The 23,960-nt window shown below is 34.5% G+C and overlaps 5 protein-coding genes across 5 annotated transcripts; 4 read left to right on the top strand and 1 right to left on the bottom strand.

Annotated features, from left to right (window-relative positions):
• Positions 1 to 2,419: 2,419 nt before the first annotated feature.
• Positions 2,420 to 3,827, top strand: OCT59_000686 (uncharacterized protein; the record flags this gene model as incomplete). The annotated part of the gene is made up of 3 exons (XM_066139025.1): positions 2,420 to 2,507; positions 2,593 to 2,783; positions 2,952 to 3,827. 3 exons carry the CDS (start codon positions 2,420 to 2,422, stop codon positions 3,825 to 3,827), a joined length of 1,155 nt encoding a protein of 384 aa, XP_065988464.1.
• Positions 3,828 to 4,921: 1,094 nt separating this feature from the next.
• OCT59_000685 (uncharacterized protein) lies at positions 4,922 to 5,670 on the bottom strand (the record flags this gene model as incomplete). Its single annotated transcript, XM_066139024.1, has 2 exons — positions 4,922 to 5,110; positions 5,422 to 5,670. The coding sequence occupies 2 exons, from the start codon at positions 5,668 to 5,670 to the stop codon at positions 4,922 to 4,924; spliced, it is 438 nt and encodes a 145-aa protein (XP_065988463.1).
• A 1,116-nt stretch (positions 5,671 to 6,786) lies between these two features.
• OCT59_000684 (uncharacterized protein) lies at positions 6,787 to 8,843 on the top strand (the record flags this gene model as incomplete). Its single annotated transcript, XM_066139023.1, has 8 exons — positions 6,787 to 7,002; positions 7,101 to 7,181; positions 7,299 to 7,343; positions 7,430 to 7,504; positions 7,569 to 7,736; positions 7,804 to 7,985; positions 8,062 to 8,205; positions 8,276 to 8,843. The coding sequence occupies 8 exons, from the start codon at positions 6,787 to 6,789 to the stop codon at positions 8,841 to 8,843; spliced, it is 1,479 nt and encodes a 492-aa protein (XP_065988462.1).
• A 7,701-nt stretch (positions 8,844 to 16,544) lies between these two features.
• On the top strand, positions 16,545 to 16,925 carry OCT59_000683 (uncharacterized protein; the record flags this gene model as incomplete). Its single annotated transcript, XM_066139022.1, has 1 exon — positions 16,545 to 16,925. The coding sequence occupies one exon, from the start codon at positions 16,545 to 16,547 to the stop codon at positions 16,923 to 16,925; it is 381 nt and encodes a 126-aa protein (XP_065988461.1).
• A 5,091-nt stretch (positions 16,926 to 22,016) lies between these two features.
• OCT59_000682 (uncharacterized protein) lies at positions 22,017 to 23,635 on the top strand (the record flags this gene model as incomplete). The annotated part of the gene is made up of 10 exons (XM_066139021.1): positions 22,017 to 22,039; positions 22,132 to 22,168; positions 22,261 to 22,297; positions 22,391 to 22,427; positions 22,688 to 22,712; positions 22,796 to 22,824; positions 23,021 to 23,054; positions 23,236 to 23,278; positions 23,406 to 23,456; positions 23,538 to 23,635. The coding sequence occupies 10 exons, from the start codon at positions 22,017 to 22,019 to the stop codon at positions 23,633 to 23,635; spliced, it is 414 nt and encodes a 137-aa protein (XP_065988460.1).
• Positions 23,636 to 23,960: the final 325 nt, after the last annotated feature.

Below are 23,960 nucleotides of genomic sequence, written 5' to 3'. Positions count from 1 at the left end.
TCATTTACTTTTTTTTATAAACTAAAATAAAAAATGTTTTAAATTTGTAATGTTCGCAAATAATCACCAGCCTCTATAAAAAATTTCATACGTTATAGCGTATTTTCTATAGATACGGTATTTTTTTATATTATTTTTATTATAAATTTTACAACTTTATGAACTTTATATTAAATACTACATTTTAAACCCATATGTTTATAATGTATACTTCGACACTAGTATGCACTACCCAAAAATTTACTGATGTAAAGAAAAATTCACAAGAATTTTCATTAATACTGTTTAATTTTTAAGTTCAAAGTCCGATTGATAATACTGTTATACTGTTTAATTTTTAAAGCTCAATTATAAATCAAATTTAATAAATTAGTATTAAGATTTTAATTTAAAGATTAAGCAGTATCAAGGAATATTCTCGCGAATTTTTCTTGATACTGCTTAATTCTAATTAGCTAATTTAGTACTAATGTTTTAATTTAAAAATTAAGCAGTATCAAGAAAAATTCGCTCGAACTTTTCTTGCCATTGTTCGAAGTATACCATTGTTTTTTTTAAAGCAATTGATTAAACAATGGCAAGAAAAATTCGCTCGAACTTTCTTGCTATTGTTCAAAGTATATCATTGTTTTTTTTTAAAAGCAATTGATTAAATAATGGCAAGAAAAATTCGCGCGAACTTTTCTTGCTATTGTTCAAAGTATATCATTGTTTATTTAAAGCAATTGATTAAACAATGGTAAGAAAAATTCGCTCGAACTTTTCTTGCTATTGTTCAAAGTATACCATTGTTTTTTTTCAAAGTAATTGATTAAACAATGGCAAGAAAAATTAGTTCGAATATTTCTTGCCATTGTTTAACTCAAGTCTATTATTGTTTTTTTTAAAGCAATTAATTAAACAATGGAAAGAAAAATTCGCTCGAACTTTTCTTGCTATTGTTCAAAGTATATCATTGTTTTTTTTTAAAAGCAATTGATTAAATAATGGCAAGAAAAATTCGCGCGAACTTTTCTTGCTATTGTTCAAAGTATATCATTGTTTATTTAAAGCAATTGATTAAACAATGGTAAGAAAAATTCGCTCGAACTTTTCTTGCTATTGTTCAAAGTATACCATTGTTTTTTTTCAAAGTAATTGATTAAACAATGGCAAGAAAAATTCGCTCGAACATTTCTTGCCATTGTTTAACTCAAGTCTATTATTGTTTTTTTTAAAGCAATTGATTAAACAATGGCAAGAAAAATTCGCTCGAACTTTTCTTGCCATTTTTCAAAGTAGCATTTTTTTTTTAAAGCAATTGATTAAACAATGGCAAGAAAAGTTCGCGGCTCGAACTTTTCTTGCTATTGTTCGAAGTATAGCATTGTTTTTTTTAAAGCAATTGATTAAACAATGGCAAGAAAAATTCGCTCGAATTTTTCTTGCCATTGTTCAAAGTATATTTTTTGCAAAAACCGAAGCCCTTTAAAACGAAATATAGCCAAAGCGCAATTAATCTGCAGTACTGTGATACCACAATTAATTGCATTATTGCGGAATTGCGAATATCTGATATATGAACTTTAAACTCCGTAATATCTGCAATCAATACCCAGAACAAATGTTATGCCAATTACTGTAAGCCAAAGATACCGCGGTTCTATATGATCACGTGAAATTTATTTTTGAAATTTATTTATACATACAGTTTACAGTAGGATCGGGGAATTAGAAACCGTGCCCAGAAAACGGGGCTGCTTAAAAACCGCGCCCAGAAAACGGGGCTGCTTCTTTTGTGCCATTAATTTGGGGCTGCTTAAAAACCGCGCCCAGAAAACGGGGCTGCTTCTTTTGTGCCATTAATTTGGGGCTGCTTAAAAACTGCCCCAGAAACGGAGATGCTTAAAAGGAAACCTATTACATCATGATTTAAACAAATTATGTATATATATATTCTTTGTGCCATTAAAAATTAATAACAACTTTCGAACAATACATACGCTCAATACAATACATTCTTTTGCTATTTAAACTGTCTTCCTGGAAATAATTAAATAATTTTCTTTTTTCATAATTTTTCATAAATTTTCCTCTATCATAAAATTTTCCTCCATCATAATCATAAATTTTCCTCTATCATAATCATAAATTTTCCTCTATCATAATCATAAATTTTCCTCTATCATAATCATAAATTTCCCTCGTTCATAAATTTTCCTCCATCATAATCATAAATTTTCCTCTATCATAATCATAAATTTTCCTCTATCATAAATATAAATTTTCCTCTATCATAAATTTTCCCCTTTCATAAATTTTCCCCTTCATAAATTTTCCTCTTTCATAAATAAATTTTCCTTTTTCATAAATTTTTCTCTTTCATAAATAAATTTTCCTCTTTCATAAATTTTCTTCCGAACATTCTTACTTACAAATGATGAATGTTAATCAAGAAGTTGATCAAGAAGTAGCAACAAGTCAACATCAAGAGGTGAATGTTCAAGAAGTAACATCAAGCCAAAATAGTATGTAGAATCATATATATAATTTTTATAATTATTAAATAAAATTTTTAATAAGAATAAACGTTTATTTCTGTTTCAATTCTAGAATCGAACATTGTAAAATTTGTTGTAGATATAAATAAAAATATGGAAAGCCTTGGTATAAATTCTCTTAATATATCATCAAACCAAGAAGCAATTTTAGATAGTAAAGAATTCGGAATTTTTAAAATACTTTTCAATAAAGAAGAAAATACAATTTTACCAGCAGCAAATGTAGCCCCGGGATCTAGTTCAGTAAGTTCATCAACAGCAAGAACCACTGATTTAAGATCATTCTTAACCGCGCCGGCAATCGAAATGGCAAAAAATCTACACAAACTCCTATTATATTTTGATAATCTACCAACTATTCCTCCTACAATGAATCCAAACAATATTGACGTTAAATTGTATATTAAAAAGTTGTTAGAAAAGTTAAGTACTTTAACAAAGGAGGAGTTTGAAGCTGAAATTGAGAATCAAAATAACAAGGATTTTTTAAAAGTTTATTATTCAGAGGAGGAAGGAGAGAAAGTAGTAATTGATTTTCAGAATGAACTAAATTTTCCTGAAATCATTTCAGAAACAAACCTCTTAAAGCTTGATTCAGATTTTGATATTATAAAAGAAAATACTATAAAAACGTTAGTTAATCATTTAATAAAAGTTTATGACAAGATTCTTGAAGAGCATATCGAAACGGAAATAAGAAGAAGAAGAAAGTTTAGGGGATATGTAAATTTTCTTATGATATATCAAAAAATAGAGGTTTATTGTAATTTATATAAGACTAGAGCTAGGGGAGAGACGATTAAAAATCAAACGAATAAAAAAATAATTGAATATAGCAGTTCTAGCAAATTTAAAACTCAAGATATATCAATTTTTATAAAAACAGGAAAGAGAATTGAAAAGTTAATTAGTCTTTCAAATCGTGAATGGGGAATTATTGACGCTTTTCCAAATTTAGACATAAATTTTTTCAAATCTACAACAAGTAATGCCGCGTATGAAGTTTGGCTCAAACTCATTGAGACTGGACTCATTATGACCAAAGAAGAGGGACAAACAATTTATAATTATAAAAAAATTGAAGAGAATTATTTAAGGGAATATAAGCTTCAGAGAATATATAAATCGATTCAAGCGAGCGATCATGATGATACTGGTTCTCCGAGATACTACTTCAACGAAGATGACGACGGTGATAATGATGAAATGATGATTCGACTAGCGATTTCATTTTTTTTTCTTCTATTTTCGTTTTTTTTTGGTTTTTTGAATATCTCTATCTATTAGAGATCCTTTTTTTTTTATAATTCTAATAATTTCAACTGGGTTTTGTCGGGCGATTTTTTTTTTGGAAAAATCTATTGTGTTATAGTTAAGGTCAGTGTGCGTTGGCATTATAATTGCGTTTAGGGACAGTACGTTGAATTATAATTACGTTAGGATTAGGGTCAAGATGTTTGGTTTATGGGATTATGTAATAAAATCATTGTATTTTAACAGTTAGATAATTTCTTTATTAATATATAATAAAATACATTGCTATAGTTGAAATTTTATAGTGACAAATAGTTATTCATCACCATCTGATTATGGTGATAAATGGTAATTTATATAAATGACGTGATATAGAATTTGTTTATTTTATTTTATTTTATTTTAAGGATTTTAAGGTAAGCCAGGAGAATACATTGATAATTTTAAGCTAATAAATTATAAAAACACACAATGTAGAATCGTCGCCCAATAAATCGAGCCCTGACTAGAACTATATAAAAACTATTCTAAAACCCAACCGAAGTAGAATAGGTAATAAAAGTAATAAAACGCACAAATAAACAATCGAACAACAAGTGCAGACCCGTATTTTCCTTTCAACCCATAAGATAAGGTTGCCACCTGTGAATACTGTAAAAGGTGGAGTGGTTAACGCTATTTTAAGTTGTTAAATTTGTAAAAACAAAAAGAGAACAAATCGCATAATAGTGAAAAAAAAGAAAAACCTAAGTTATTATATAACTATAATACTATATATATAAAAATACGAAAAATTTCAATACTATAAAGTGGTGAAAAAAGAGGACCAATATATCTATAAATATAAAAAAGAGGGAGAGCATCTAATAAAATGAAATTATTAGTTCGAACAAAAATTAGTAACCAAGGCTGAATCTTCAGTAAAATGATGAAACCTTTTCCTCATATGGAGATTGTAATGCAAGTCCGAATTAAAATTCCTAGTGGCTGACCGTTTAAGTTGACGAGGCGCCTGATGAGTAACATATTCCGGTTCATATAGTTTATTATGCCGTACTGTGAGAGCAAGATGGAGACCGCTTTCGTCCATTGTTTCTTCTAAAATTTGTAACTGTTTGATATTGAAATCAGGGGTCGGTAGCGCGACCTTTTTGTTTCTTTTTTCCTTTTGTCGGAGGTAAGGAAGATGATGCAATAGGAGAATGTTGTCGTCTCAAGTATGTGTGATAATCATAACAAACGTTTTGATAATGAGTAAGAGCGATAGTCAAATTATCGCGATAGAGAGCGATTTCAGTAGTAGTCTTCCCATTGAACTTTCAAATCATCGATGCGTGTCGCAAGTTGAGTTTCGCGATCTCGTGTAGCTTTATAGCTCTTATTGCAGCAATCCACTGTTTACTACCCACTGTTTACTACCCACTTGTCTTGTAAGGGTCGAAGGGTTTTCTTTTCATTATGAGATAACGAAGAATGTAGCTTGCCATCCTTATACATGGGCTCTTCGGGAACAAACGGATAGGAACGGGATTAGAAACCGTATTAGCTTTATCCGATTTTTTTTAGATTTCTTGGTCGTGGCGGCTTTAATGGCCTCAATTTCAATAATCTACTGTTTGCTACCAACTTTCAACGGTTGAAGATTTTTCTTATCTTTCTTAGATAATTTAGAATATGTAAGACCACCCTTGTAGATAGGTTCATCAGGGATAAATGGGATAAGATGGAGGGGAAATTGACCATCTTTCGAAGTAGTATTAGATGAAGAAGAACCAGAGGGATCAGCAAAAGCAACTGAAGTATTGACGACAGGTGTTGAATTATTGTCGTCCGTTGGAGATTTAATAATGTTGTCCTCGATCGATGATGATGCCATTTTGTTATCTCATAAGACGGATCAAATATAGATCCATGGACATTTGAATCGAAGTATTTAGCAATATAGTAGTACTTCTCGTTGCACTTCGGGTAGTGTTGAGGATTCAAGGAACGGTAGCTGAAAAGTATAGTAACGCTGTAGTGGAACCTGAAATTTCTTCTTATATTTCAAATGCATAATCGGCTTTCTGAAATTTTGTGATTGTTGAAATAGGAAACCTTTTCTTTTTGACGCTAAAAGTTTATCTTCAAGTGAGGCGTCAGCTGTAAGATCAGACTTATGAAAAACTTGCCTACATTTGCGTTCAAATCGTGCTTGTTGTCTTTTCCGGACATTTGGATTGTCGCTGTTTTGAAGATTAAAGTTGAAAAAACGACCTTTTTTCATGATATTGTCGATACTGTTAGCGCAATATTGCGATTGAAAAGAAATAAAATCCTTTTAACTCCATAATGTCCGTATTCGTTTCATTTTCCACATCTGCTATTTCTTCTCTAGTTTCTCGATTGATTGTACCCTTATTTCACTTTATTTTATATTGAATACCTTCGAGTAATTTTTGAATTTATGAATTGTACAATCGTACAATCGTTATTTTCGTTCGTTTCTCTCTTTTCTATCTTCTCTTTTGCATAATGCAAGGTCGCCTCGTCCTTGAAACATAAAAACATTCTATCTATTGTAATGATTTAATAAAACTATATATTTTTGTGAAAATTTTACTATTACGTTTCGAATCAGCTCTAACGTTCTTTATACTCGGCATTTTTGATCACATGTTTTATTGTTGGTGTAACCCGATCAGCAAATCAATCAATCAATTCACTCCACTCCGCCACAATGCATATAGGCGCTGTGAAACAAAAATAGCCATTTGCTTACATGCATCACCCCCAACTTCTGGCGTTGCTATGCTCCAACATATCATTTAAAAGAGCAGTAAAAGGCATATTCTTATGCATATTCTTATGTTTCGACCCAACATATCATTATGCTCGACCCAACATATCATTTAAAAGAGCAGTAAAAGGAGCTTCGGTGACTTTTAATTGTTTACTGTATTCATATTGTATATCTTATATATCAATACGTTTTTCTCTAATAGTTTTTATAATGTCATGTTTAGTAACAGCTAAGGTTGAAAAACTTTTACTAGAAGGACCTCTTGATGCTATATGTTCTGCTACCGTTATATACCAGACAATGAACAGAAATGACTTACTTCCATATGAAGAAGTTATAAAAATAGTAGAAAGTGCGGTTAAATCATCGTTAAAAAGAATAAGAGATTTCCAACGAAAAGAAAGTGTGATGGAGGTTTTAACGGAGGTTAGTAATAATAGGCGCATTAATATTCGTTATTGTGCAAACTGATGAATTTACGGCAGTGTAATGTGTTATAGTAGTTTTGGTTGTCACTGCTGAAGGTTGGGGGATGCCGGCCCAGAAGAGCGATGTTGTTAGGAACAAATCCTTTAGATGTCGAGGGTTTCTGCTCTCCTCTAGCTGTGCGTGACTATCTTAGCTATTACATGATTGTGCACGTGCAGCAAAATTTAATATTCATAAAATTAATGTGGTCACTAACTTATATTATATCGATATTTGCTAATTAACTGTCGTAGATGAAAAGCGGATATAAAAGCATATTAGGATTAAATAAGATCAAGGTGTTGGATACGGTACAGTATTTCTTAATATATATATATATATGGATTGGAAAATCTTATCACGATCTAATCAATCATAATTTCAGAATAAGGAATCAACGCCAGATACTACGGAGGAAGAAATAAAGAAAAATATTGAGATGTTAAATGAAAAGCTTAAAGTATGTGTTTTTCTATTTTTTATAATCATACGTACCAATACTTATAAAGGTATTCTCTATATAGCATCCTTTGGGTGATGATGATGGGCCTCTCTATAGCGCCCTTAAGAAAACAGTTGAGAATATCGTTCTTTCAGATCTTACGTGGCGAGATCCTGTAGCAAACATGGTTCTAAGCGATAACTCGTATATAGTAACAGGATTACATCGCAAATTAAAACCAATCTTTATGGTGAGAAGCAATTTAGTGTTATTGGATGAATTGCATTCATACTCATTCTTTTTCATTATAACAACAGGAACCATGCAATAAAATGAAATGTACTCCCCCCAAATTAGTTGTAAAAAAATGTGAGGATTTCTTAGAAAATTTTGAAGTATTGTCTACTCATAAAATCGTGGAAAATGCCAAACACGATAATAAATGGAAAGAAGATGATTCTGATCTATTAAAAATAACAGGTCGAATTTTAGATGTACTGTAAGTTTTTCAATAATAACTTCATTATATAAATAGTAATTGTATGATAACATTTTCCGATATTTATTTTACCTAGTGGCGAAATATGGAGTAGTCCAATTTATGCGACAAGTACTTCCCGTAATAAACAGAGCGAAGGAACTTATATTACCGATGTTATAGTCCCTTTACTTCGTGCAAGCCTGGCGAACCTACCAAATGGTTATATCTGTACAAGCATGTAAGTAGTCACGTGATTACTATTTTAACCATGGCTCAGATACTTAGTGTGTATTTTTATCAAATTTCAGTGCAGAACGTCAGAGTATTGCAAGCAAGATTCGAAAAAATAAAGGGATCGATAGAGAACGAATCGGTAAAAAACCCGATATTATGGGAATAATGAAGCAAGACACAAATGATATCGAGTTGATTTATGTTGAAAGCTCTCGCATTACATGTAGCGAAAAAAAAAAAGATGATTATGATGTAAAATTGTGGAGAGAAATGATAGACGGGACAAGTGCTATAAACGCATTATGTAGACCGGCCGGTAATGAATTTGGAGTTGTTGGTATTCAAATTGCTGGTTTAGATATGCGATTAAATGTTTTGGTAAAGGATCTAGGTGGTATACCGCGATATTTCCATCTTGATCATGCTGAAATCCCAATATCGCCACATTTAACAAACACTAAATCCCTTATACGTGTTTTATTGAACCTAAGGAACGTTATGATTGTAAATAAAAGTTTAATAACGCAGGCGTTATTAGAAAACCCACCTCGTAATACTAGTCAAAGTACTACTGTCAGTACACCAGATAATTCCATGTATTATAATAGTAATTCCGTGTATTATAATAGTAATAATAACTAGTATTAAACCTTAATTAATAAATGAAAATCACATTACATACAATGCTGGTATATATGAAATGAGTAAAAAAGTCTCAATAAACTTCCTTTTAGGTTTTTTTTTCGTTTTATTTCTTTTAGAATAAAATACACTAAGCCATCGTGTCCTGATGTCGAATGTTTGATTGACGTCGAATCAACGCTCGTCCGATGTCATCTCGATTCGCATAATGTTTGTGTGACGTCAAATAGACACCTGTTCGATGTCATTTCGATGTTTACTTAATGTACACAAGGCGGGAAAAATAAACATTTTTCGACATTAACTTAATATTGAAACAATGTAAGTGCGATGTTATTATTCGATGTCTATTCGTTTACTAATCGTAGTTATTCGATGTCGAATCGATATCACTACGATTAGTAAACGAATAGACATCGAATCAACGTATTTAAGTTCAACTTAAAGATGTCGAATCGATTTTCATCACGACATCATGGTGACGTCTGATCAATATAGAATCGACATTGATTTTATATCGACCGTAACTCTAACTGAAATTTCTGTAAAGTAATTTACTAAGGTTTTAATTTAAAGATTAAGCGGTATCAAGAAAAATTCGCGCGAACTTTTCTTGCCATTGTTCAAAGTATATCATTGTTTTTTTTAAAGTAATTGATTAAACAATGGCAAGAAAAGTTCGCACGAACTTTTCTTGCCATTGTTCAAAGTAGCATTTTTTTTTTAAAGCAATTGATTAAACAATGGCAAGAAAAATTCGCGCGAACTTTTCTTGCTATTGTTCAAAGCATACCATTGTTTTTTTTTAAAGCAATTGATTAAACAATGGCAAGAAAAATTCTCTCGAACTTTTCTTGCTATTGTTCGAAGCATACCATTGTTTTTTTTTAAAGCAATCGATTAAACAATGACAAGAAAAATTCGCGCGAACTTTTCTTGCTATTGTTCAAAGTATATCATTGTTTTTTTAAAGCAATTGATTAAACAATGGCAAGAAAAATTCGCTCGAACTTTTCTTGCTATTGTTCGAAGCATACCATTGTTTTTTTTAAAGCAATTGATTAAACAATAGCAAGTAAAATTCGCGCGAACTTTTCTTGCTATTATTCGAAGTATATCATTGTTTATTTAAAGCAATCGATTAAACAATGGCAAGAAAAATTCGCTCGAACTTTTCTTCTTGCTATTATTCAAAGTATACCATTGTTTTTTTTTTTAAAGCAATTGATTAAACAATGGCAAGAAAAATTCGCGCGAACTTTTCTTGGATTGTTCAAAGTATACCATTGTTTTTTTCAAAGCAATCGATTAAACAATGACAAGAAAAGTTCGCGAATTTTCTTGATACTGCTTAAAAATTAAAAAAATTAAGCAGTACCAAGGAAAATTCGCGAACTTTTCTTGTCATTGTTTAATTTATCGATCATGCTTTCAACTATACAGTTAAAAAGTTAAACTGTTAAAGTTGAGCGGTATCTTAACAATCGTAATTATCGGACTTAGAACTTTTTAATCATATTTCTGATCAAATTATGCACATTTGTGGTTATTGTATAGATTATTGTATAGGACTATAGGCTATTTACCGTCTTTTTCCGGGTTAATTAAATCTATAATGTAAGAACAAAATTATTGGCTGATCAGTGTTGATTACCACGTGAAAATTAGCCAATAGATGATTGCAGATCATTTGTTTTTGTAACGTGAATAATATAAGTTTGAAAAATACAAACTCTTTCTTTTATTTTGTTTTTACTTTTTTACTCAAGTTATTATTATCTCAGATATTACATTTATTTGTTTCTTTTTATCATTGCTTTTTTACTCAAGTTATTATTATTTCAGATATTACATTTATTTGTTTTATTTTTATTATTTAAGAAGAATTGTGAAGTTATAATAGTTTTTTATATTGGTTAACTTTCAGTTATTACTAATTATTTATTTTGACTTCTTGAACTTTTCTAATATAGACATGTTTATATACTTAATAAAGTAGGTACAGTCATTTATTTTCTTTTCTTTTTTTTGTCTTTATTTATCCTTTTCTTTTATTACTACTAGTTTTGTCTTCTTTTAATCATTACTAATTTTATTTTACTAATTTTATCTTTTTATTACTACTAATTGTATCTCCTTTTTATTGCTACTAATTTTATCGCTACTAATCTAATCTTTAATAATTTCATTCTTTTGTTACTACTAATTCATCTTTAATTACTACTAACTACATCTTTTTATTACTACTAATTTCATCTTTTATTAATTTTTTATTACTACTAATTTTATTTTTTTATCTTTTTTATCACTATTAAAATTGTACCTTCTAACTTTTCTATATCTGATTATAGTATTTTTAATTTAATAATAAAATTTAATAATTATAAGGACAAATTTTCATGTTAAATATATAAATATTATATATAAAAATACCGTAGTAATAATACTTGCAAATATGATAAAATATGCGTATATTATGCTGTTAGCAAATAACCACCAGTATAAAACATACGTTGTACACTGAGACATAATACTGTTCGCAAATAACCACCAGTGTAAAACATACGTTATTCGCAAATAACAACAAGTATAAAACATACGTTATAAACTGAGGCATCATGCTGTTCGCAAATAACCACCAGTATGAAACATACGTTATAAGCTGAGGTATAATACTGTTCGCAAATAATAACAAGTATAAAACATACGCTATAAACTGAGGCATCATGCTGTTCGCAAATAACCACCAGTGTAAAACATACGTTATTCGCAAATAACAACAAGTATAAAACATACGTTATAAACTGAGGCATCATGCTGTTCGCAAATAATAACAAGTATAAAACATACGCTATAAACTGAGGCATCATGCTGTTCGTAAATAACCACCAGTATAAAACATACGTTATAAGCTGAAGTATAATACTGTTCGCAAATAATAACAAGTATAAAACATACGCTATAAACTGAGGCATCATGCTGTTCGCAAATAACAACAAGTATAAAACGTACGTTATAAACTGAGGCATCATGCTGTTCGCAAATAACAACAAGTATAAAACGTACGTTATAAACTGAGGCATAATACTGTTCGCAAATAACCACCAGTGTAAAACATACGCTATAAACTGAGGCATCATGCTGTTCGCAAATAACCACCAGTATAAAACATACGTTATAAGCTGAGGTATAATACTGTTCGCAAATAACAACAAGTATAAAACGTACGTTATAAACTGGAATACCATGCTGTTCGCAAATAATCACATACGTTATAAACCGAGATATAATACTGTATATAAGTATAAAGTATACAAATCTTCACTATTTAAAAATACCGTGTATATAATACGGTGTGCAAAATACCGAATGTATATCGTATGTGAAAATACTGTTAAAATACTTTAATGATACTGTAATGATACTGTTCGCAAAATACGGTAATACCGTATGTTAACAGTATCCATATTTTTTATAGGGATGGTCTTCGTCTATGTGCTACCTTTTCCTATTCCAATAGCAGGCTTTATTACAAGACCACCAATTTTGAACTCTGGGCTATTATTGAACGTCTCATTTCCTCCAAATCTTTATCCGTCACGGCTGTTAAAGTGAAAGGTCACTCTGGTAATTTCTATAATGACTACGCGGACTCTCTGGCCAACTCTGCGCATATTTCTTCTTCAGCAATTCTTCTTTCTGATCTGGATCAAGTATCTCCTCACGATTTCTTATTAAAATATGATGATATTTTATGCGAATCCAACCCACGACGCCTATTTAAGCAATATTCGCAAATGCTGTGGATGCATAGATTAACGCGTTTATCGCGTTTTAACTTTACCATTGCTTTATCCTCTATCTCAGATTTCGTGATTGATTGGGATCTTACCTGGTTCTTGCTAAACTCCGAACCTCAGCATGATGCTTCATTTACTCGTGCTCATGCTTCCTTTCATCGCACCTTCAAATTCAAACTCTTTTTGGAAGATTTGCCTACCTTGGAACATCTTAAAAGAATTCGCCCGGACTTGTATATTGACATCTTATTGTGTCGTTCGTGCCTCGACTCCAAGGAAGATTTTATGCACTTGTTTATGTGCAAATGTAGACGAATCGCTATGGAACAGATTCTCCTCTCCTACCAACATCATTTTATCAACAAACTTCAAGAAGCTGGTGATCTTGTTAAGAAAGATCCCTTTTTAATTATTAACAAATTTAAATCTCTTCCTTGTTGGTCCTTTTTTTCTTCAAATTGGACTTCATATAGCCTTGTCCGTGGCTGCCTTCCGAAATCCTTTGTCAAATTGTTTGAAGAACTTTCTATTCCACGTAACTCTGCGATGAAGGTTATCTCTGCTATCCACAATCACTTTATCCAAAAGATTAGAAAACGAATTTGGCTCCCGCGCTCCTATGATAAATCTAAATGGGAAGACGCGATGAATATTACTCATAAACTCAAACTTTCTCGGCCTTCAAATTTGCCAAAGTCTACGTACTTACCTTTCTCAACTTTACCTCCTCCGACCCTTTCCGACGCCGCACGTGACTCCGACGTTGATTATTTAAAGAACTCGATGAAATATGGTTTGCCTTGGTTTAATCACTATTCGGGTTTTATGGGTCGTCTAACGGTGCAACTTACTAACAGCTTTAGCAGGGTGGTGTGCCGATTTTAATAATGGGCGCATTGTTCGTTAGTTTGTTTGCATAGTTGCTTCTTCTTAGGTTGGAATATATCTTGGCGGGGGATCAGGATAGTTTTAGTTTTATGCGATTTTTCTTTTTCAGATTAATTTTATAGCTTTATTACTGTTTTGGAGACTATATAGTTTTGTTTTTAGTTAATTTTATTTTTCTTTTTTGTACTTTGAAAATTTTATTTTATTTTTGTAAGTTCGTTGAATAAATTTAATAAAGATAAAGGCTACTATGCCATATTTGCCTTGACAAGGACTGATGACGATGTCACTTGGTTATTGTAAATTGAAGATAACAATTAGGTATGTAGACACGTACAGAAAAAAGACATGTCATACCCTTATATAACTAATCCTATAATCGGACGTCCAATCCGTGTTGGTGGAGATACCTTTAATCGAATAGTTATGGAATCCCATGATTATATCGATGGAAGGCTTGTCCGTAGACAAACCGTACCGCCTCCACCCCAGGAACAACCTGTATATTTAAATACAGATACAGGACGCTATATTCAACACGGTACTAGAACGTATCATAGACTGGTTGAGAGTGACTACGAGGTAGTTGAGGACTACTACCTTGTTCATTCTGAAGAGGAGGAGCTTATAGAGGAAATCATCAATGAAACGCGCTATAATGAGGAAAATCTTGATGGCCAGCGGTTAACTTTTAATGATATACAACAAATCAGGGCCGCTATTCAGGCTGACCAAGATGAATATGATGATTTTATCTTACAGCAAGATACGACTAACGGGACACCTTCCTCCGGTCCTTCCGGTCGTCCACGAACTTTGGAGGACCATGCCCCGAGACTTGCAGAGCTTAATATTGAGTTGTGTAGGGAATGTCTCATGCCTGTGAGCCCAAGTGACTTAACGGACAAGTTGTGCAAGGACTGCGCTTCCTAATGGTCAGTCCTCTGGTCCTCCGGTCCTCCGGTCTTTTCAACGGTCGATCCCTTAATGCCAGTTATTTTTTTTTATACAAATGACAGGTATTTAAAGATAACAATATATAAAAAAGATTGTGAAGGATACTAAGTGAGCGAATAATCAAAGAAAGATAGCCATGTCAACATCAATCGTAATAAACCAGTGTCAGAACTGTGAAGTATTCTCTGCAAAAGCGGCATATAGAGGATTATCCAGCGTGTTGTATAGACAGATTATAAAGAAGATTGGCGACGAGAGTGAACCTTTACAAGCCTTGGGACTTGCCAGGGATAAGTTGGTCCAGATTATCCGTCGGGCAAGTAATGCGGATTTTACGCAATTATTCACACAAAGACTGGATATGAAAATTATGGACGGAGATTCATACGAGGATACTAGGAAGTGGCTTCTTGAACAGCTTATAGCCATTGGATGTGACAGTGGGGAAATTGCCTTATATCAGTTCTTACGGAATACATACCCAGATGGTATTGACGAACCCTTTACTACATTCTATGAAAACTATGTAAGTCATGTAAGAAATCCGATGACTAAGAACTTTGCTTCTCGAGCCTCAGGAGCTATTGGGTTAAAAGCTAGGATGCTACGGATTGACTTCGAAGGACGTAAAAAAAGCGCCATGATTCTTAGGGCTTCTGCGGAAGAACTTCACGAGATGGGTTGCTAAAGCAGCCAGATTCTTACAAAATACTATTGATCCCTACTCGTAATGCTCGACGGTCCATATGACCCTTAGAAAAGATCTGTAAAAGGACCCCGATGCCTTCTATTAATTTTTTATTATCCAAAGGGTGACTAGACTTCAGGACTTCATATCGGGAGAATAACTCCTTTACGGTCTCAGGTTTTGGAATTTCAGTCTTCGTGGTCCTATCCCGTACTTTCGCAAGAAGTTTTGGAAGTCTGATCCCAAGGTCTTACCAGATAGTCCGTAGGCTTCCCGAAAGACGTACTTAATCCAGGTATCTGCGTTCTTAGCTATAACACCAGATACGAGAAGGTGTTTTCTCTCTTTAGGCGACGGATATTTCCGAGCAAACTCGATTAGCTGGGAGGACTTTTTTGCTTCAGCTACGGCTTTCTGGCCATAGGAACTAAACTTTGATTGAACTGGGTTCAAACTCGGATCGAACGGGGATTGAACTGAGATCGAACTAGGATCGAACTGAGATTGATCGGTGATCGAACTGAGACTAGTATCCCATCTAACCCGAATAGATAACGGATCGCTCTTGGATCTTCTAAGATCAAATACTATAAATTCGCGTTGTAGAGTAAGGTCATCGATTACTGGAGCTAGTAACTCCGATTCTTCTGTATACTGGCGGATGATCCTCTTAGTATCGGTCAAACTTCCGTGACCTCCATGTAGGGAAATATAATTCACATTTTCACGAATAGCCTTGGGAATGGTAAAGAATCTTTGGGCCACATAGATACACGAGATATTTTTGTGACGCCCGTATGTAAAAAATCCAGTGATGAGATCCTGGGTTTTTTTAGGCGCATCCATCAAATCCTCGAAGATTACCACAGTAGCCTGGGTGGAGTTGAAGTCCTTAACATTTGGAATCTCACTATGGGATACTGCGGTAAACGGAATTTCTTCTTCTTTGAAAAATCACGTACGACTGCCCACTTCGGTTCATCGAGGTATCTGCCAACTAGAATTACCGCATCACATAATATGTACCTTTCGCCATCCTCCTTTGCCTTCTTGTCTCCCATTAACAAATTAATAATCATAGTTGTCTTACCTGAGTCAGAACTTCCTGCTACGGCAAGACGGAAAGGCCATGATGGGGCAAACTCATTATCCTGTCTCGAGTCGGTTGTGTACTCGTCCAAATTGTATACATAAAGATCCATTTGAATTTTATTCTATCTTAGTTTAAATACGATGTCGACACCAATTGCAATTTATACTCCTTCAGAGCCTACTGGACCGCCTCCTAGGGATTTGTGTGATATGAATAATATACCATTAGTTGCGGTAATTAAGGATCTAACAGATTTTTTAACTGTCAGTGATCGCATGGTTGTTAATCGAGATGTACAAAATGCAAACCATCGTCTTAAACATGCTCTTAATTTATTAATTCATCGCTGTAGAGAAACATATGAAGAACGTGATATATTAAAAGCGGAACGTGATCGATCTCGAAAAGAACGTGATGAATTACAAGATGAACTCGAGGTTCAAACGGGTTTGTTAGGTCTTACACAAGATGAGCTAAATAACGTACAAGATACTATTACTAGTTTAGAAGCTAATTTGGCTGAATTGGAACGTGAGTTTGGTGGTATGCGGACGACTAATCGTCGTCTTCAGCAGCAATATAATCTTATGAGAGGAGAACGTAATAGAGCTATAGGTGAACGTAATAGAGCTATAGGCGAGCGTGATGCGGCATGAAATTGGCTTGTATATGCCAATAATCGGGTTCTTTTTGGAATTCAGACATTGGGACGTCTTAGGAATCGACTTTTTCAACAAATAGCCGCTCTGCGTATCCAAGTACAATGGTTTCGGATTAGACAATTGAACCTTCCTCCACCTCCTCTCAACCATCCACAAAATACGATATGGCTGCCGTTGGTATAGCTGCCCCCATATTTCATGGTCGGGAAGATGAAGATCTTAATCTTTTTATTGATAACTTTTTAGGGTATATTAATACCGTTGGTATTGATCCATTGGACGATGCCGGTGCGCCTCCTGGTCGGGTGCGAGCGATGGGGGTTCTTCGTAGCTGTATGAGAAATGAAGCGGCAAGGTGGTTTGATGTGGAACTTACTGGAAAAAATTGGGAACTCTCGAATATTCAGTTAGTAGCTGCTGCAAATGGTGGAGCCAGTGCTACTCGCCGAGCATTCAGAGCTTTGGTTGTTCCTGAAAATGCTGGTGCTGGACGACTACATCCTAATACTTATGTGCCTGGATCTGCTGCTCATGCATATTCTCTAGTTGCGGCTAATGCGGCGGTAACTATTGGAGACGCATTTTTCCCGTCACGCGCTGATATCGTTAGAACGAATTTTAAAGTTGAAGAGCAGTGGAGGCGTGCGGGCGGACGTCCTACTCATCTACCCGTTAATGGGTTGGGAGATCATGGAGGTCCATTCAATGCTGCTGCCCAGAATCAACCGATAGTCTTACAGGGGATTCTCCTGGATCAAGCATTTATGCATATGCGCACAAATTTTCCAACCGTCGTGGAAGAAAGACTTCAAATACGATTTAGTAACCTTTACCAGGAACAAGGTGAACCTGTTCGATCTTACTACAAGCGAGTTGAGAGGGCTGGGGATATTGTAGGATATAATCGAATTATGGTTACTGACCAGTTCTATAAAGGACTTTTGCCAGAAAACGTTATTGAAGCTTCCAGAATCGGGGCGGCACCTCTTAATACATTAATCGATAGATTGAGTGATCTTGAGCGATGAAAGGGCGAAATGTTCTATGGATTACAAAGGCGTCAGGGTATTGAAAAGGCTAAAAAAGAGGAATTGGCTGGCTATACTCATCCCGTGACTCCACACGAAGGTGCTGTAATACAAAGGTCGACAGACGTTATTACTCAAGAACGATTACAAGAATTGCTCAAGGCACAAGCCGAGGAACTTACCAAGAATTTCCAGGCACAATTTAAACAATTACAAGCATCTAAGCCAGTTCGTAAACCACCGGTCTATAGACAACAGATTAAACCTGTTCGGCCAAAGCCACGGCCACGCGTTGTTCAGGATCATCAGGGATGCCAGATTGGGATGATGGTTATGTAGATCATAATTTTGGTGATGACCCTGGTGACCCTGATGCTCCTGAGTGGACTAGTGAGGATGATCAACATGTTATTGATCTTATTATGGGATATGAGACGTCTAAAAGATTTCCAAAGAGACTTCAGAAGGCTAAAGATAGACGCGATGATCTGGAATTAGCCCGAGCAATGAGAAACCTTGATCTTAATGATGATGCTATGGATATTGATACTAATACCGCGAGTTTTGATGACTTGAAAATTGTTCCCGATGAGGAAGGTGGTTTTCGGATTTGTGCGGTTCGAAGTACAAAAAAAAGTAAACTCGGATAAGGGTGTAAGTATCTTGAAACTTCTTAAATCTGTTCCAAAAAAATCAGTTAAAATGACTCCTATTAAGATTCCTGTGAAGGTTACTAGTAGTAAGCCCACACTTATAAAAGCCGTCACCAAAAATGATTCATTAAGTTTATTAAGGTCTGCAGATTTTAGAAAATTACTCCGCGAGATTCTTTGGGAAGAATTAAAGTCTGCTCGTAAAAGTACGGAGATTCCGGAAGACCTAGTTGAGGAAAAACAAGAAGAGGATATCAGGGAAGATGACCCGATGGATATTGACATAGCTCGTTTGGAGAATACTAAAGATCTTTTAGCGCTGGATGGGAAGGTCAATGGGATAGCAATTCAGTGTTTAGCAGACACTTGTGCTAACGCGTCTTTTATTCAGAGGGAAGCCGCTGAAGAATTAGGGTTGGATATCGACAAGAGTATTACACATAACATATCTGGCGCTCCGGGTTCTGGTAGGACATTCGGCATGGTAAAAGGTGTGTCAATCAAACTAACCCCTGATTGTGTAATCACTGAGAATCTCGCGGTTTTAAGCGATTACAAGCATAAGGAGATTGGATTGAGCCGGACGTGTCTGAAACGTTACAATTATGATGTCCATGAATCACGTGAACATATCGCCCTTACTTGTAATGAGAAGAATGTTTTTATCCCGATAGTTTCTGATGTGAATCGAGGAGACAAAAAATAGGGAATATTTATTTTTTATTTCCAAAACTTGCGGATTAAGGCAGGGACATCCTCCTCCAACCGGTCAGCGGGTTCCCAAGTGGCTTCGGTATCTGGGTATCGTTCCCACTTGACTAGATACTGGTCTTGACCCTTCCTGATGCGATGCCGGAGTATCCGCTCAGGTACAAATCTTTCGAGTTGCCCTCTTATCACGGAGTCAGGTGGGGGATGTTCATTTTCTGGAACAATCTGCAACTCTTTTCGGGTGTACGCACATCTGGATACACCTAGACGCTCGTGTGGTCCATCAAGAAGATACGTAGGAGGCTGTTCAGGTGAGAGGATCATTTTTTTGATGACACGGATATTGGGATTCCATCTTATGTCACCTGTACGAAATTTTCCATGGAGTTTATTCCCGAGTACTGAAATAGGTTCGTCTAACTTGACTCGGACATGTGTTCCTTCAGAGAGAAGTTCCGTCTTTTTTGACACTTTGGGTGACCCTGTCGGAATGTCTGGGGGATTTCTCTGCCAGATTTCATCTATTTTATTAACTACATCACAGAAATCTTCTGACCATTCCACGGACGTCACCCCGGTCTTCAACTCCCGCGCCACCATTCGTTTTAGGAGAGGTTCCTGGATTGCTTGGATGGCTCGTTCAGCGATGATTGCTGTTTTGTCCCGTCCTTGGTTCGCCTGAACCTCATCATTACCCTTAGGCTGTTCAGGAAAAAATCACGTACCTGGTCGTTAGTGAATTCTAATCCGGAGTCTGTCTCCAGTCTGTGTGTTGGTGGCTTAATACGATTTCTTCTGTAGATTTTACGAACCACGTTTAGAACCCTATTTGCAGTCTTATCCTTTAGGGGTTCTGCATCGACTTGTTTACCCGCGACTTCCACCACTACGAGGAAATAGTGGAATCCTTTGGGGTCGACTGGCATCTCTGCAAGATCTGCCTGATGTGTTGCATTTGGTTTCCATACAACTACTCGTGGATGCTCTGATAACTTCTTTTTTAGGGGCTTTTTATATAGGTTGTAGTGCTCCTCACCTTTTAGAATTCGTGCCGGTACTCTGGAGAGATTGTAGTATTTGTAGTAATTCTCTAAATGCGACATATTACGACAAATTAAAGGAAAGATTTCGGACTTCAAATCTTAAGATGACACGATTTTACTGCCTAAAGTGTAAGAAGGAAACCGAGACTGCTAGTGAAATACAAGATATGACCACAAATGGCCGCTATCGTTTACATGGTGACTGTGTAGTTTGTGGGATGCATAAGAATACTTTTACTGGGATAGACTGGGTTATCAAAAAGAAAACCAAGGAGAAGAAAAAAGAAACCGCAGCTAAAAGACATCAGACGGCGTACAATCGGCAATGCAAAAAACTCGGGCAAAAAATTTTAGAGGCTGATGACGCGTGTAAACAGTGTATTGATAAATGCCTTAAGGAGGCAAAAAAGAGGAAGACGGATTAGTATCGCCTTCTAAAAGTATTCCTCATCATCTGAGTCATCGAGAGATACCTCTCCATCATCTGATTCATCGTCTGAGTCATCAAGAGTGCGGCCTTCTTTAAGCAATTGGATGTTATACGTTATTTGAGTCCATTTCTCCCCAGTCGGACTCTTGCGTTATAAAGTCACATCTGAGGAGAGCTCTTTCTACTGCCACCATTCCTGCGAACCTAGTGTATTTTTTCTGATCGGCTTCATTGAAATTGTCAATGGCCTCCCTGTAGTAGTCTACTGCCTGTTTGTATACCTTCTCAGCTTCTTTATGCCGCTTCCAGAGTACTTGTTCAGCTTCGGCTCTCCAGATTGGGCTGACTTCTAGAAGATGCGGTCTAAAATTGCTACTTGGAATACGTTCCAGGATATGGCCTACAAGTTCGGGGATTACTGATACTGCGTGCAGATTTTGGTGGCTTTTTAGGATCTCCCTATTGATACCCATAACATCCGGGACTGTGCGGCTAAAGATTCCTGCCAACTTTTCTACGGTATATGTCATTTTTTGTTCTATCAAATCGAGTACTAATTTATAGTTACCTAATCTTCAATTGCCGAATATATTTTTTCGAGTGAGATAGAGGGGCAGGTGTCCATAGCTTGAATCGGATTTTAGAACCTGAGGGGCTGACTAAGGTGTCCATAGTTCGGCTGCCATAGTTTGGGACATAGAGTGGTCATAGTTCGGTGGTCATAGTTCGGCGGTCATAGTTCGGTGGTCATAGTTCGGCGGTCATAGTTCGGTGGTCATAGTTCGGTGGCATAGTTCGGTGTCCCAGGTAAGTAGATAAAGGGTGGTCATAGCTTGAATCGGGTTTTAGAGCCTGAGGGGCTAACTAAGGTGGCCATAGTATTATCATAAGTTTTTTGAACTGTGGCCAGTACTATGACCGGATATTCTGTCTGATTTTGGCTTTATTCGCGTTTTTATCCACTTTTTAGTAGTCTGGTCATAGTGGTCATAGTGGTCATAGTAGTTTTATATATAAGAAAAAATGGAGTAAAAAAAAGAAGTTGGAAAGTACTGTGACCAGCCATGGCCACTGTGGCCATGGCGGTAGTATATATGGGGGAATTCTCTACCCCATGGAGGGGGAAGGAGGTACTGCGAGGCCGTGAGGCCGAGGTGGGGTGAGCGTTAGCGAGACACACTACCAGCCCGACAACTTTTTTTGCAGGAAAATCGGCTCCAATGTGGATACCAGAATCCCACAGGTAGAGTTTTAATTTTTTGAAACTTTTGAAAAATATTAATAAAAAACGTTTAATTTAACGTTTTTTATTATATTTTATTAAATTTTTTGCAGGGAAATCAGCTCCAATTTGGATACCGGAATTCTGCAGGTAAAGTTTCGATTTTTCAAAACTTTTTGAAAAATATTAATAAAAAACGTTTAACTTAACGTTTTTTATTATTTTTATTAATTTTTTTGCAGGGAAATCAGCTCCAATTTGGATACTGGAATCCCGCAGGTAAAGTTTCGATTTTTCGAAACTTTTTGAAAAATATTAATAAAAAACGTTTAATTTAACATTTTTTTTATTATTTTATTAAATTTTTTGCAGGGAAATTGGCTCCAATTTGGATACCGGAATCTTGCAGGTAAAGTTTTGATTTTTCAAAACTTTTTGAAAATATTAATAAAAAATGTTTAATTTAACGTTTTTTATTATATTTTATTATTTTTTTGAAGTTTCGATTGAAACTTAAAAAAACTTAAAAAAACGTTATTTTAACATTATTTTTTTCTTTTTTTATCGCTGAATTGGATATTAGGAATCCAATAGGTAAAGTTTTGAAGTTTCTTTTCAAAACTTAATAAAAAACGTTTATTTTAACGTTTTTTATATTTTTTTTTGTAGGAAATCGGGTTTGAGATTTGGCCATGTAAGTTTTGAATTAACTATATGAAACTTATAAAAAAACGTTATTTTAACGTTTTTATATATTTTTTATATATTTTTTTGTAGGGAATCGGCTCTAATTTGCCATCCTACAGGTAAAGTTTCGATTTTCGAAACTTTTTGACGAAACTTAATAAAAAACGTTAAACATTTTTATTATTTTTTATTATTTTTTTTTGTATAGAAATTGGCTCCAATTTGGATACCAGAATCTTGCAAATAAAGTTTCGAATTTTATTTGAAACTTTAAAAAAAATGTTAATTTTTAACATTTTTTGTTTTTTTTTGCAGGAAAATCGGCTCCGACGTGAATACTGAATTCCAGGTAAGTTTCGAAACAAATTTTCGAAACTTTAATTTAAAAAAAACCATTAACTTTTTTTCCCTTTTGTATCCTCGGTCAGGTTTCAGGATGAGTTCAACGTGGCATTTCGAAGGTAAAACTTCGAAAGATTTCATTAGCTTATCTAACGAACGTTACTAATGTTCGTTCTTAATTTTTGTAGGTCCCAGAATACCAAAGTGCGGGTCTTGGACTCTATTTTGAAGGTAACTTCGAAATATTTTTTTTTTTAATGAACGTTAGATAACGTTCATTTTTCTCATTTTTTTTTCTTTGAATAAATAATTCTCCTAATGAAACGTTTCTAATAATGTTTTATTTTTTTATTTATAGGTGGCCAGTTCTTCGATATTTGGATGACGCATCAGAAGCTTGGTGAGAAAGGTTATTTACTAGTTATTACTTTCAATTAATTCATTTAACGAAGCGTTTTTTACTAACGTTTCATTTACTCTTTTTTTTTAGGCGCCCAGCCTTTGTGTTTATTAACGAGAGCATATGGAAATATTAATGGAAATATGGCCAGTTTCTTGGAATATTTGGACGTGCAAGATTCAATATAGGTGCTATAGAAGTTTTTTTTTGATTTATTTTAACAAAATGTTTACTGACGTTTCATTTTCTTCCATTTTTTTTAGAAGACATGAAATATCATGATCTGAAACATAGATTTTTGGTTAGAATTCTTTTTAGATAGCTACCGATTCTTTGAATATCTTCGGATGTGGATTTTAGTAAGAAGGGATATTTAGACTATTTCTTTAGCAAAACAATTTCTAATGCTTTGTTTTTTCTTTTAGGTAACTTTTTGACTCTTTAAACGCAAGTTTTGGTTAGATATATAAGAATGATGAATTTGAAACAATTTGCAGGTAAATTTCGAAATGT

Source organism: Rhizophagus irregularis, chromosome 1, assembly GCF_026210795.1.
Source record: "Rhizophagus irregularis chromosome 1, complete sequence".
NCBI lineage: Eukaryota > Fungi > Glomeromycota > Glomeromycetes > Glomerales > Glomeraceae > Rhizophagus > Rhizophagus irregularis.
The sequence above is the reverse complement of the archived record's forward strand: the minus strand, read 5'-3'. Positions and strand labels throughout refer to the sequence as shown.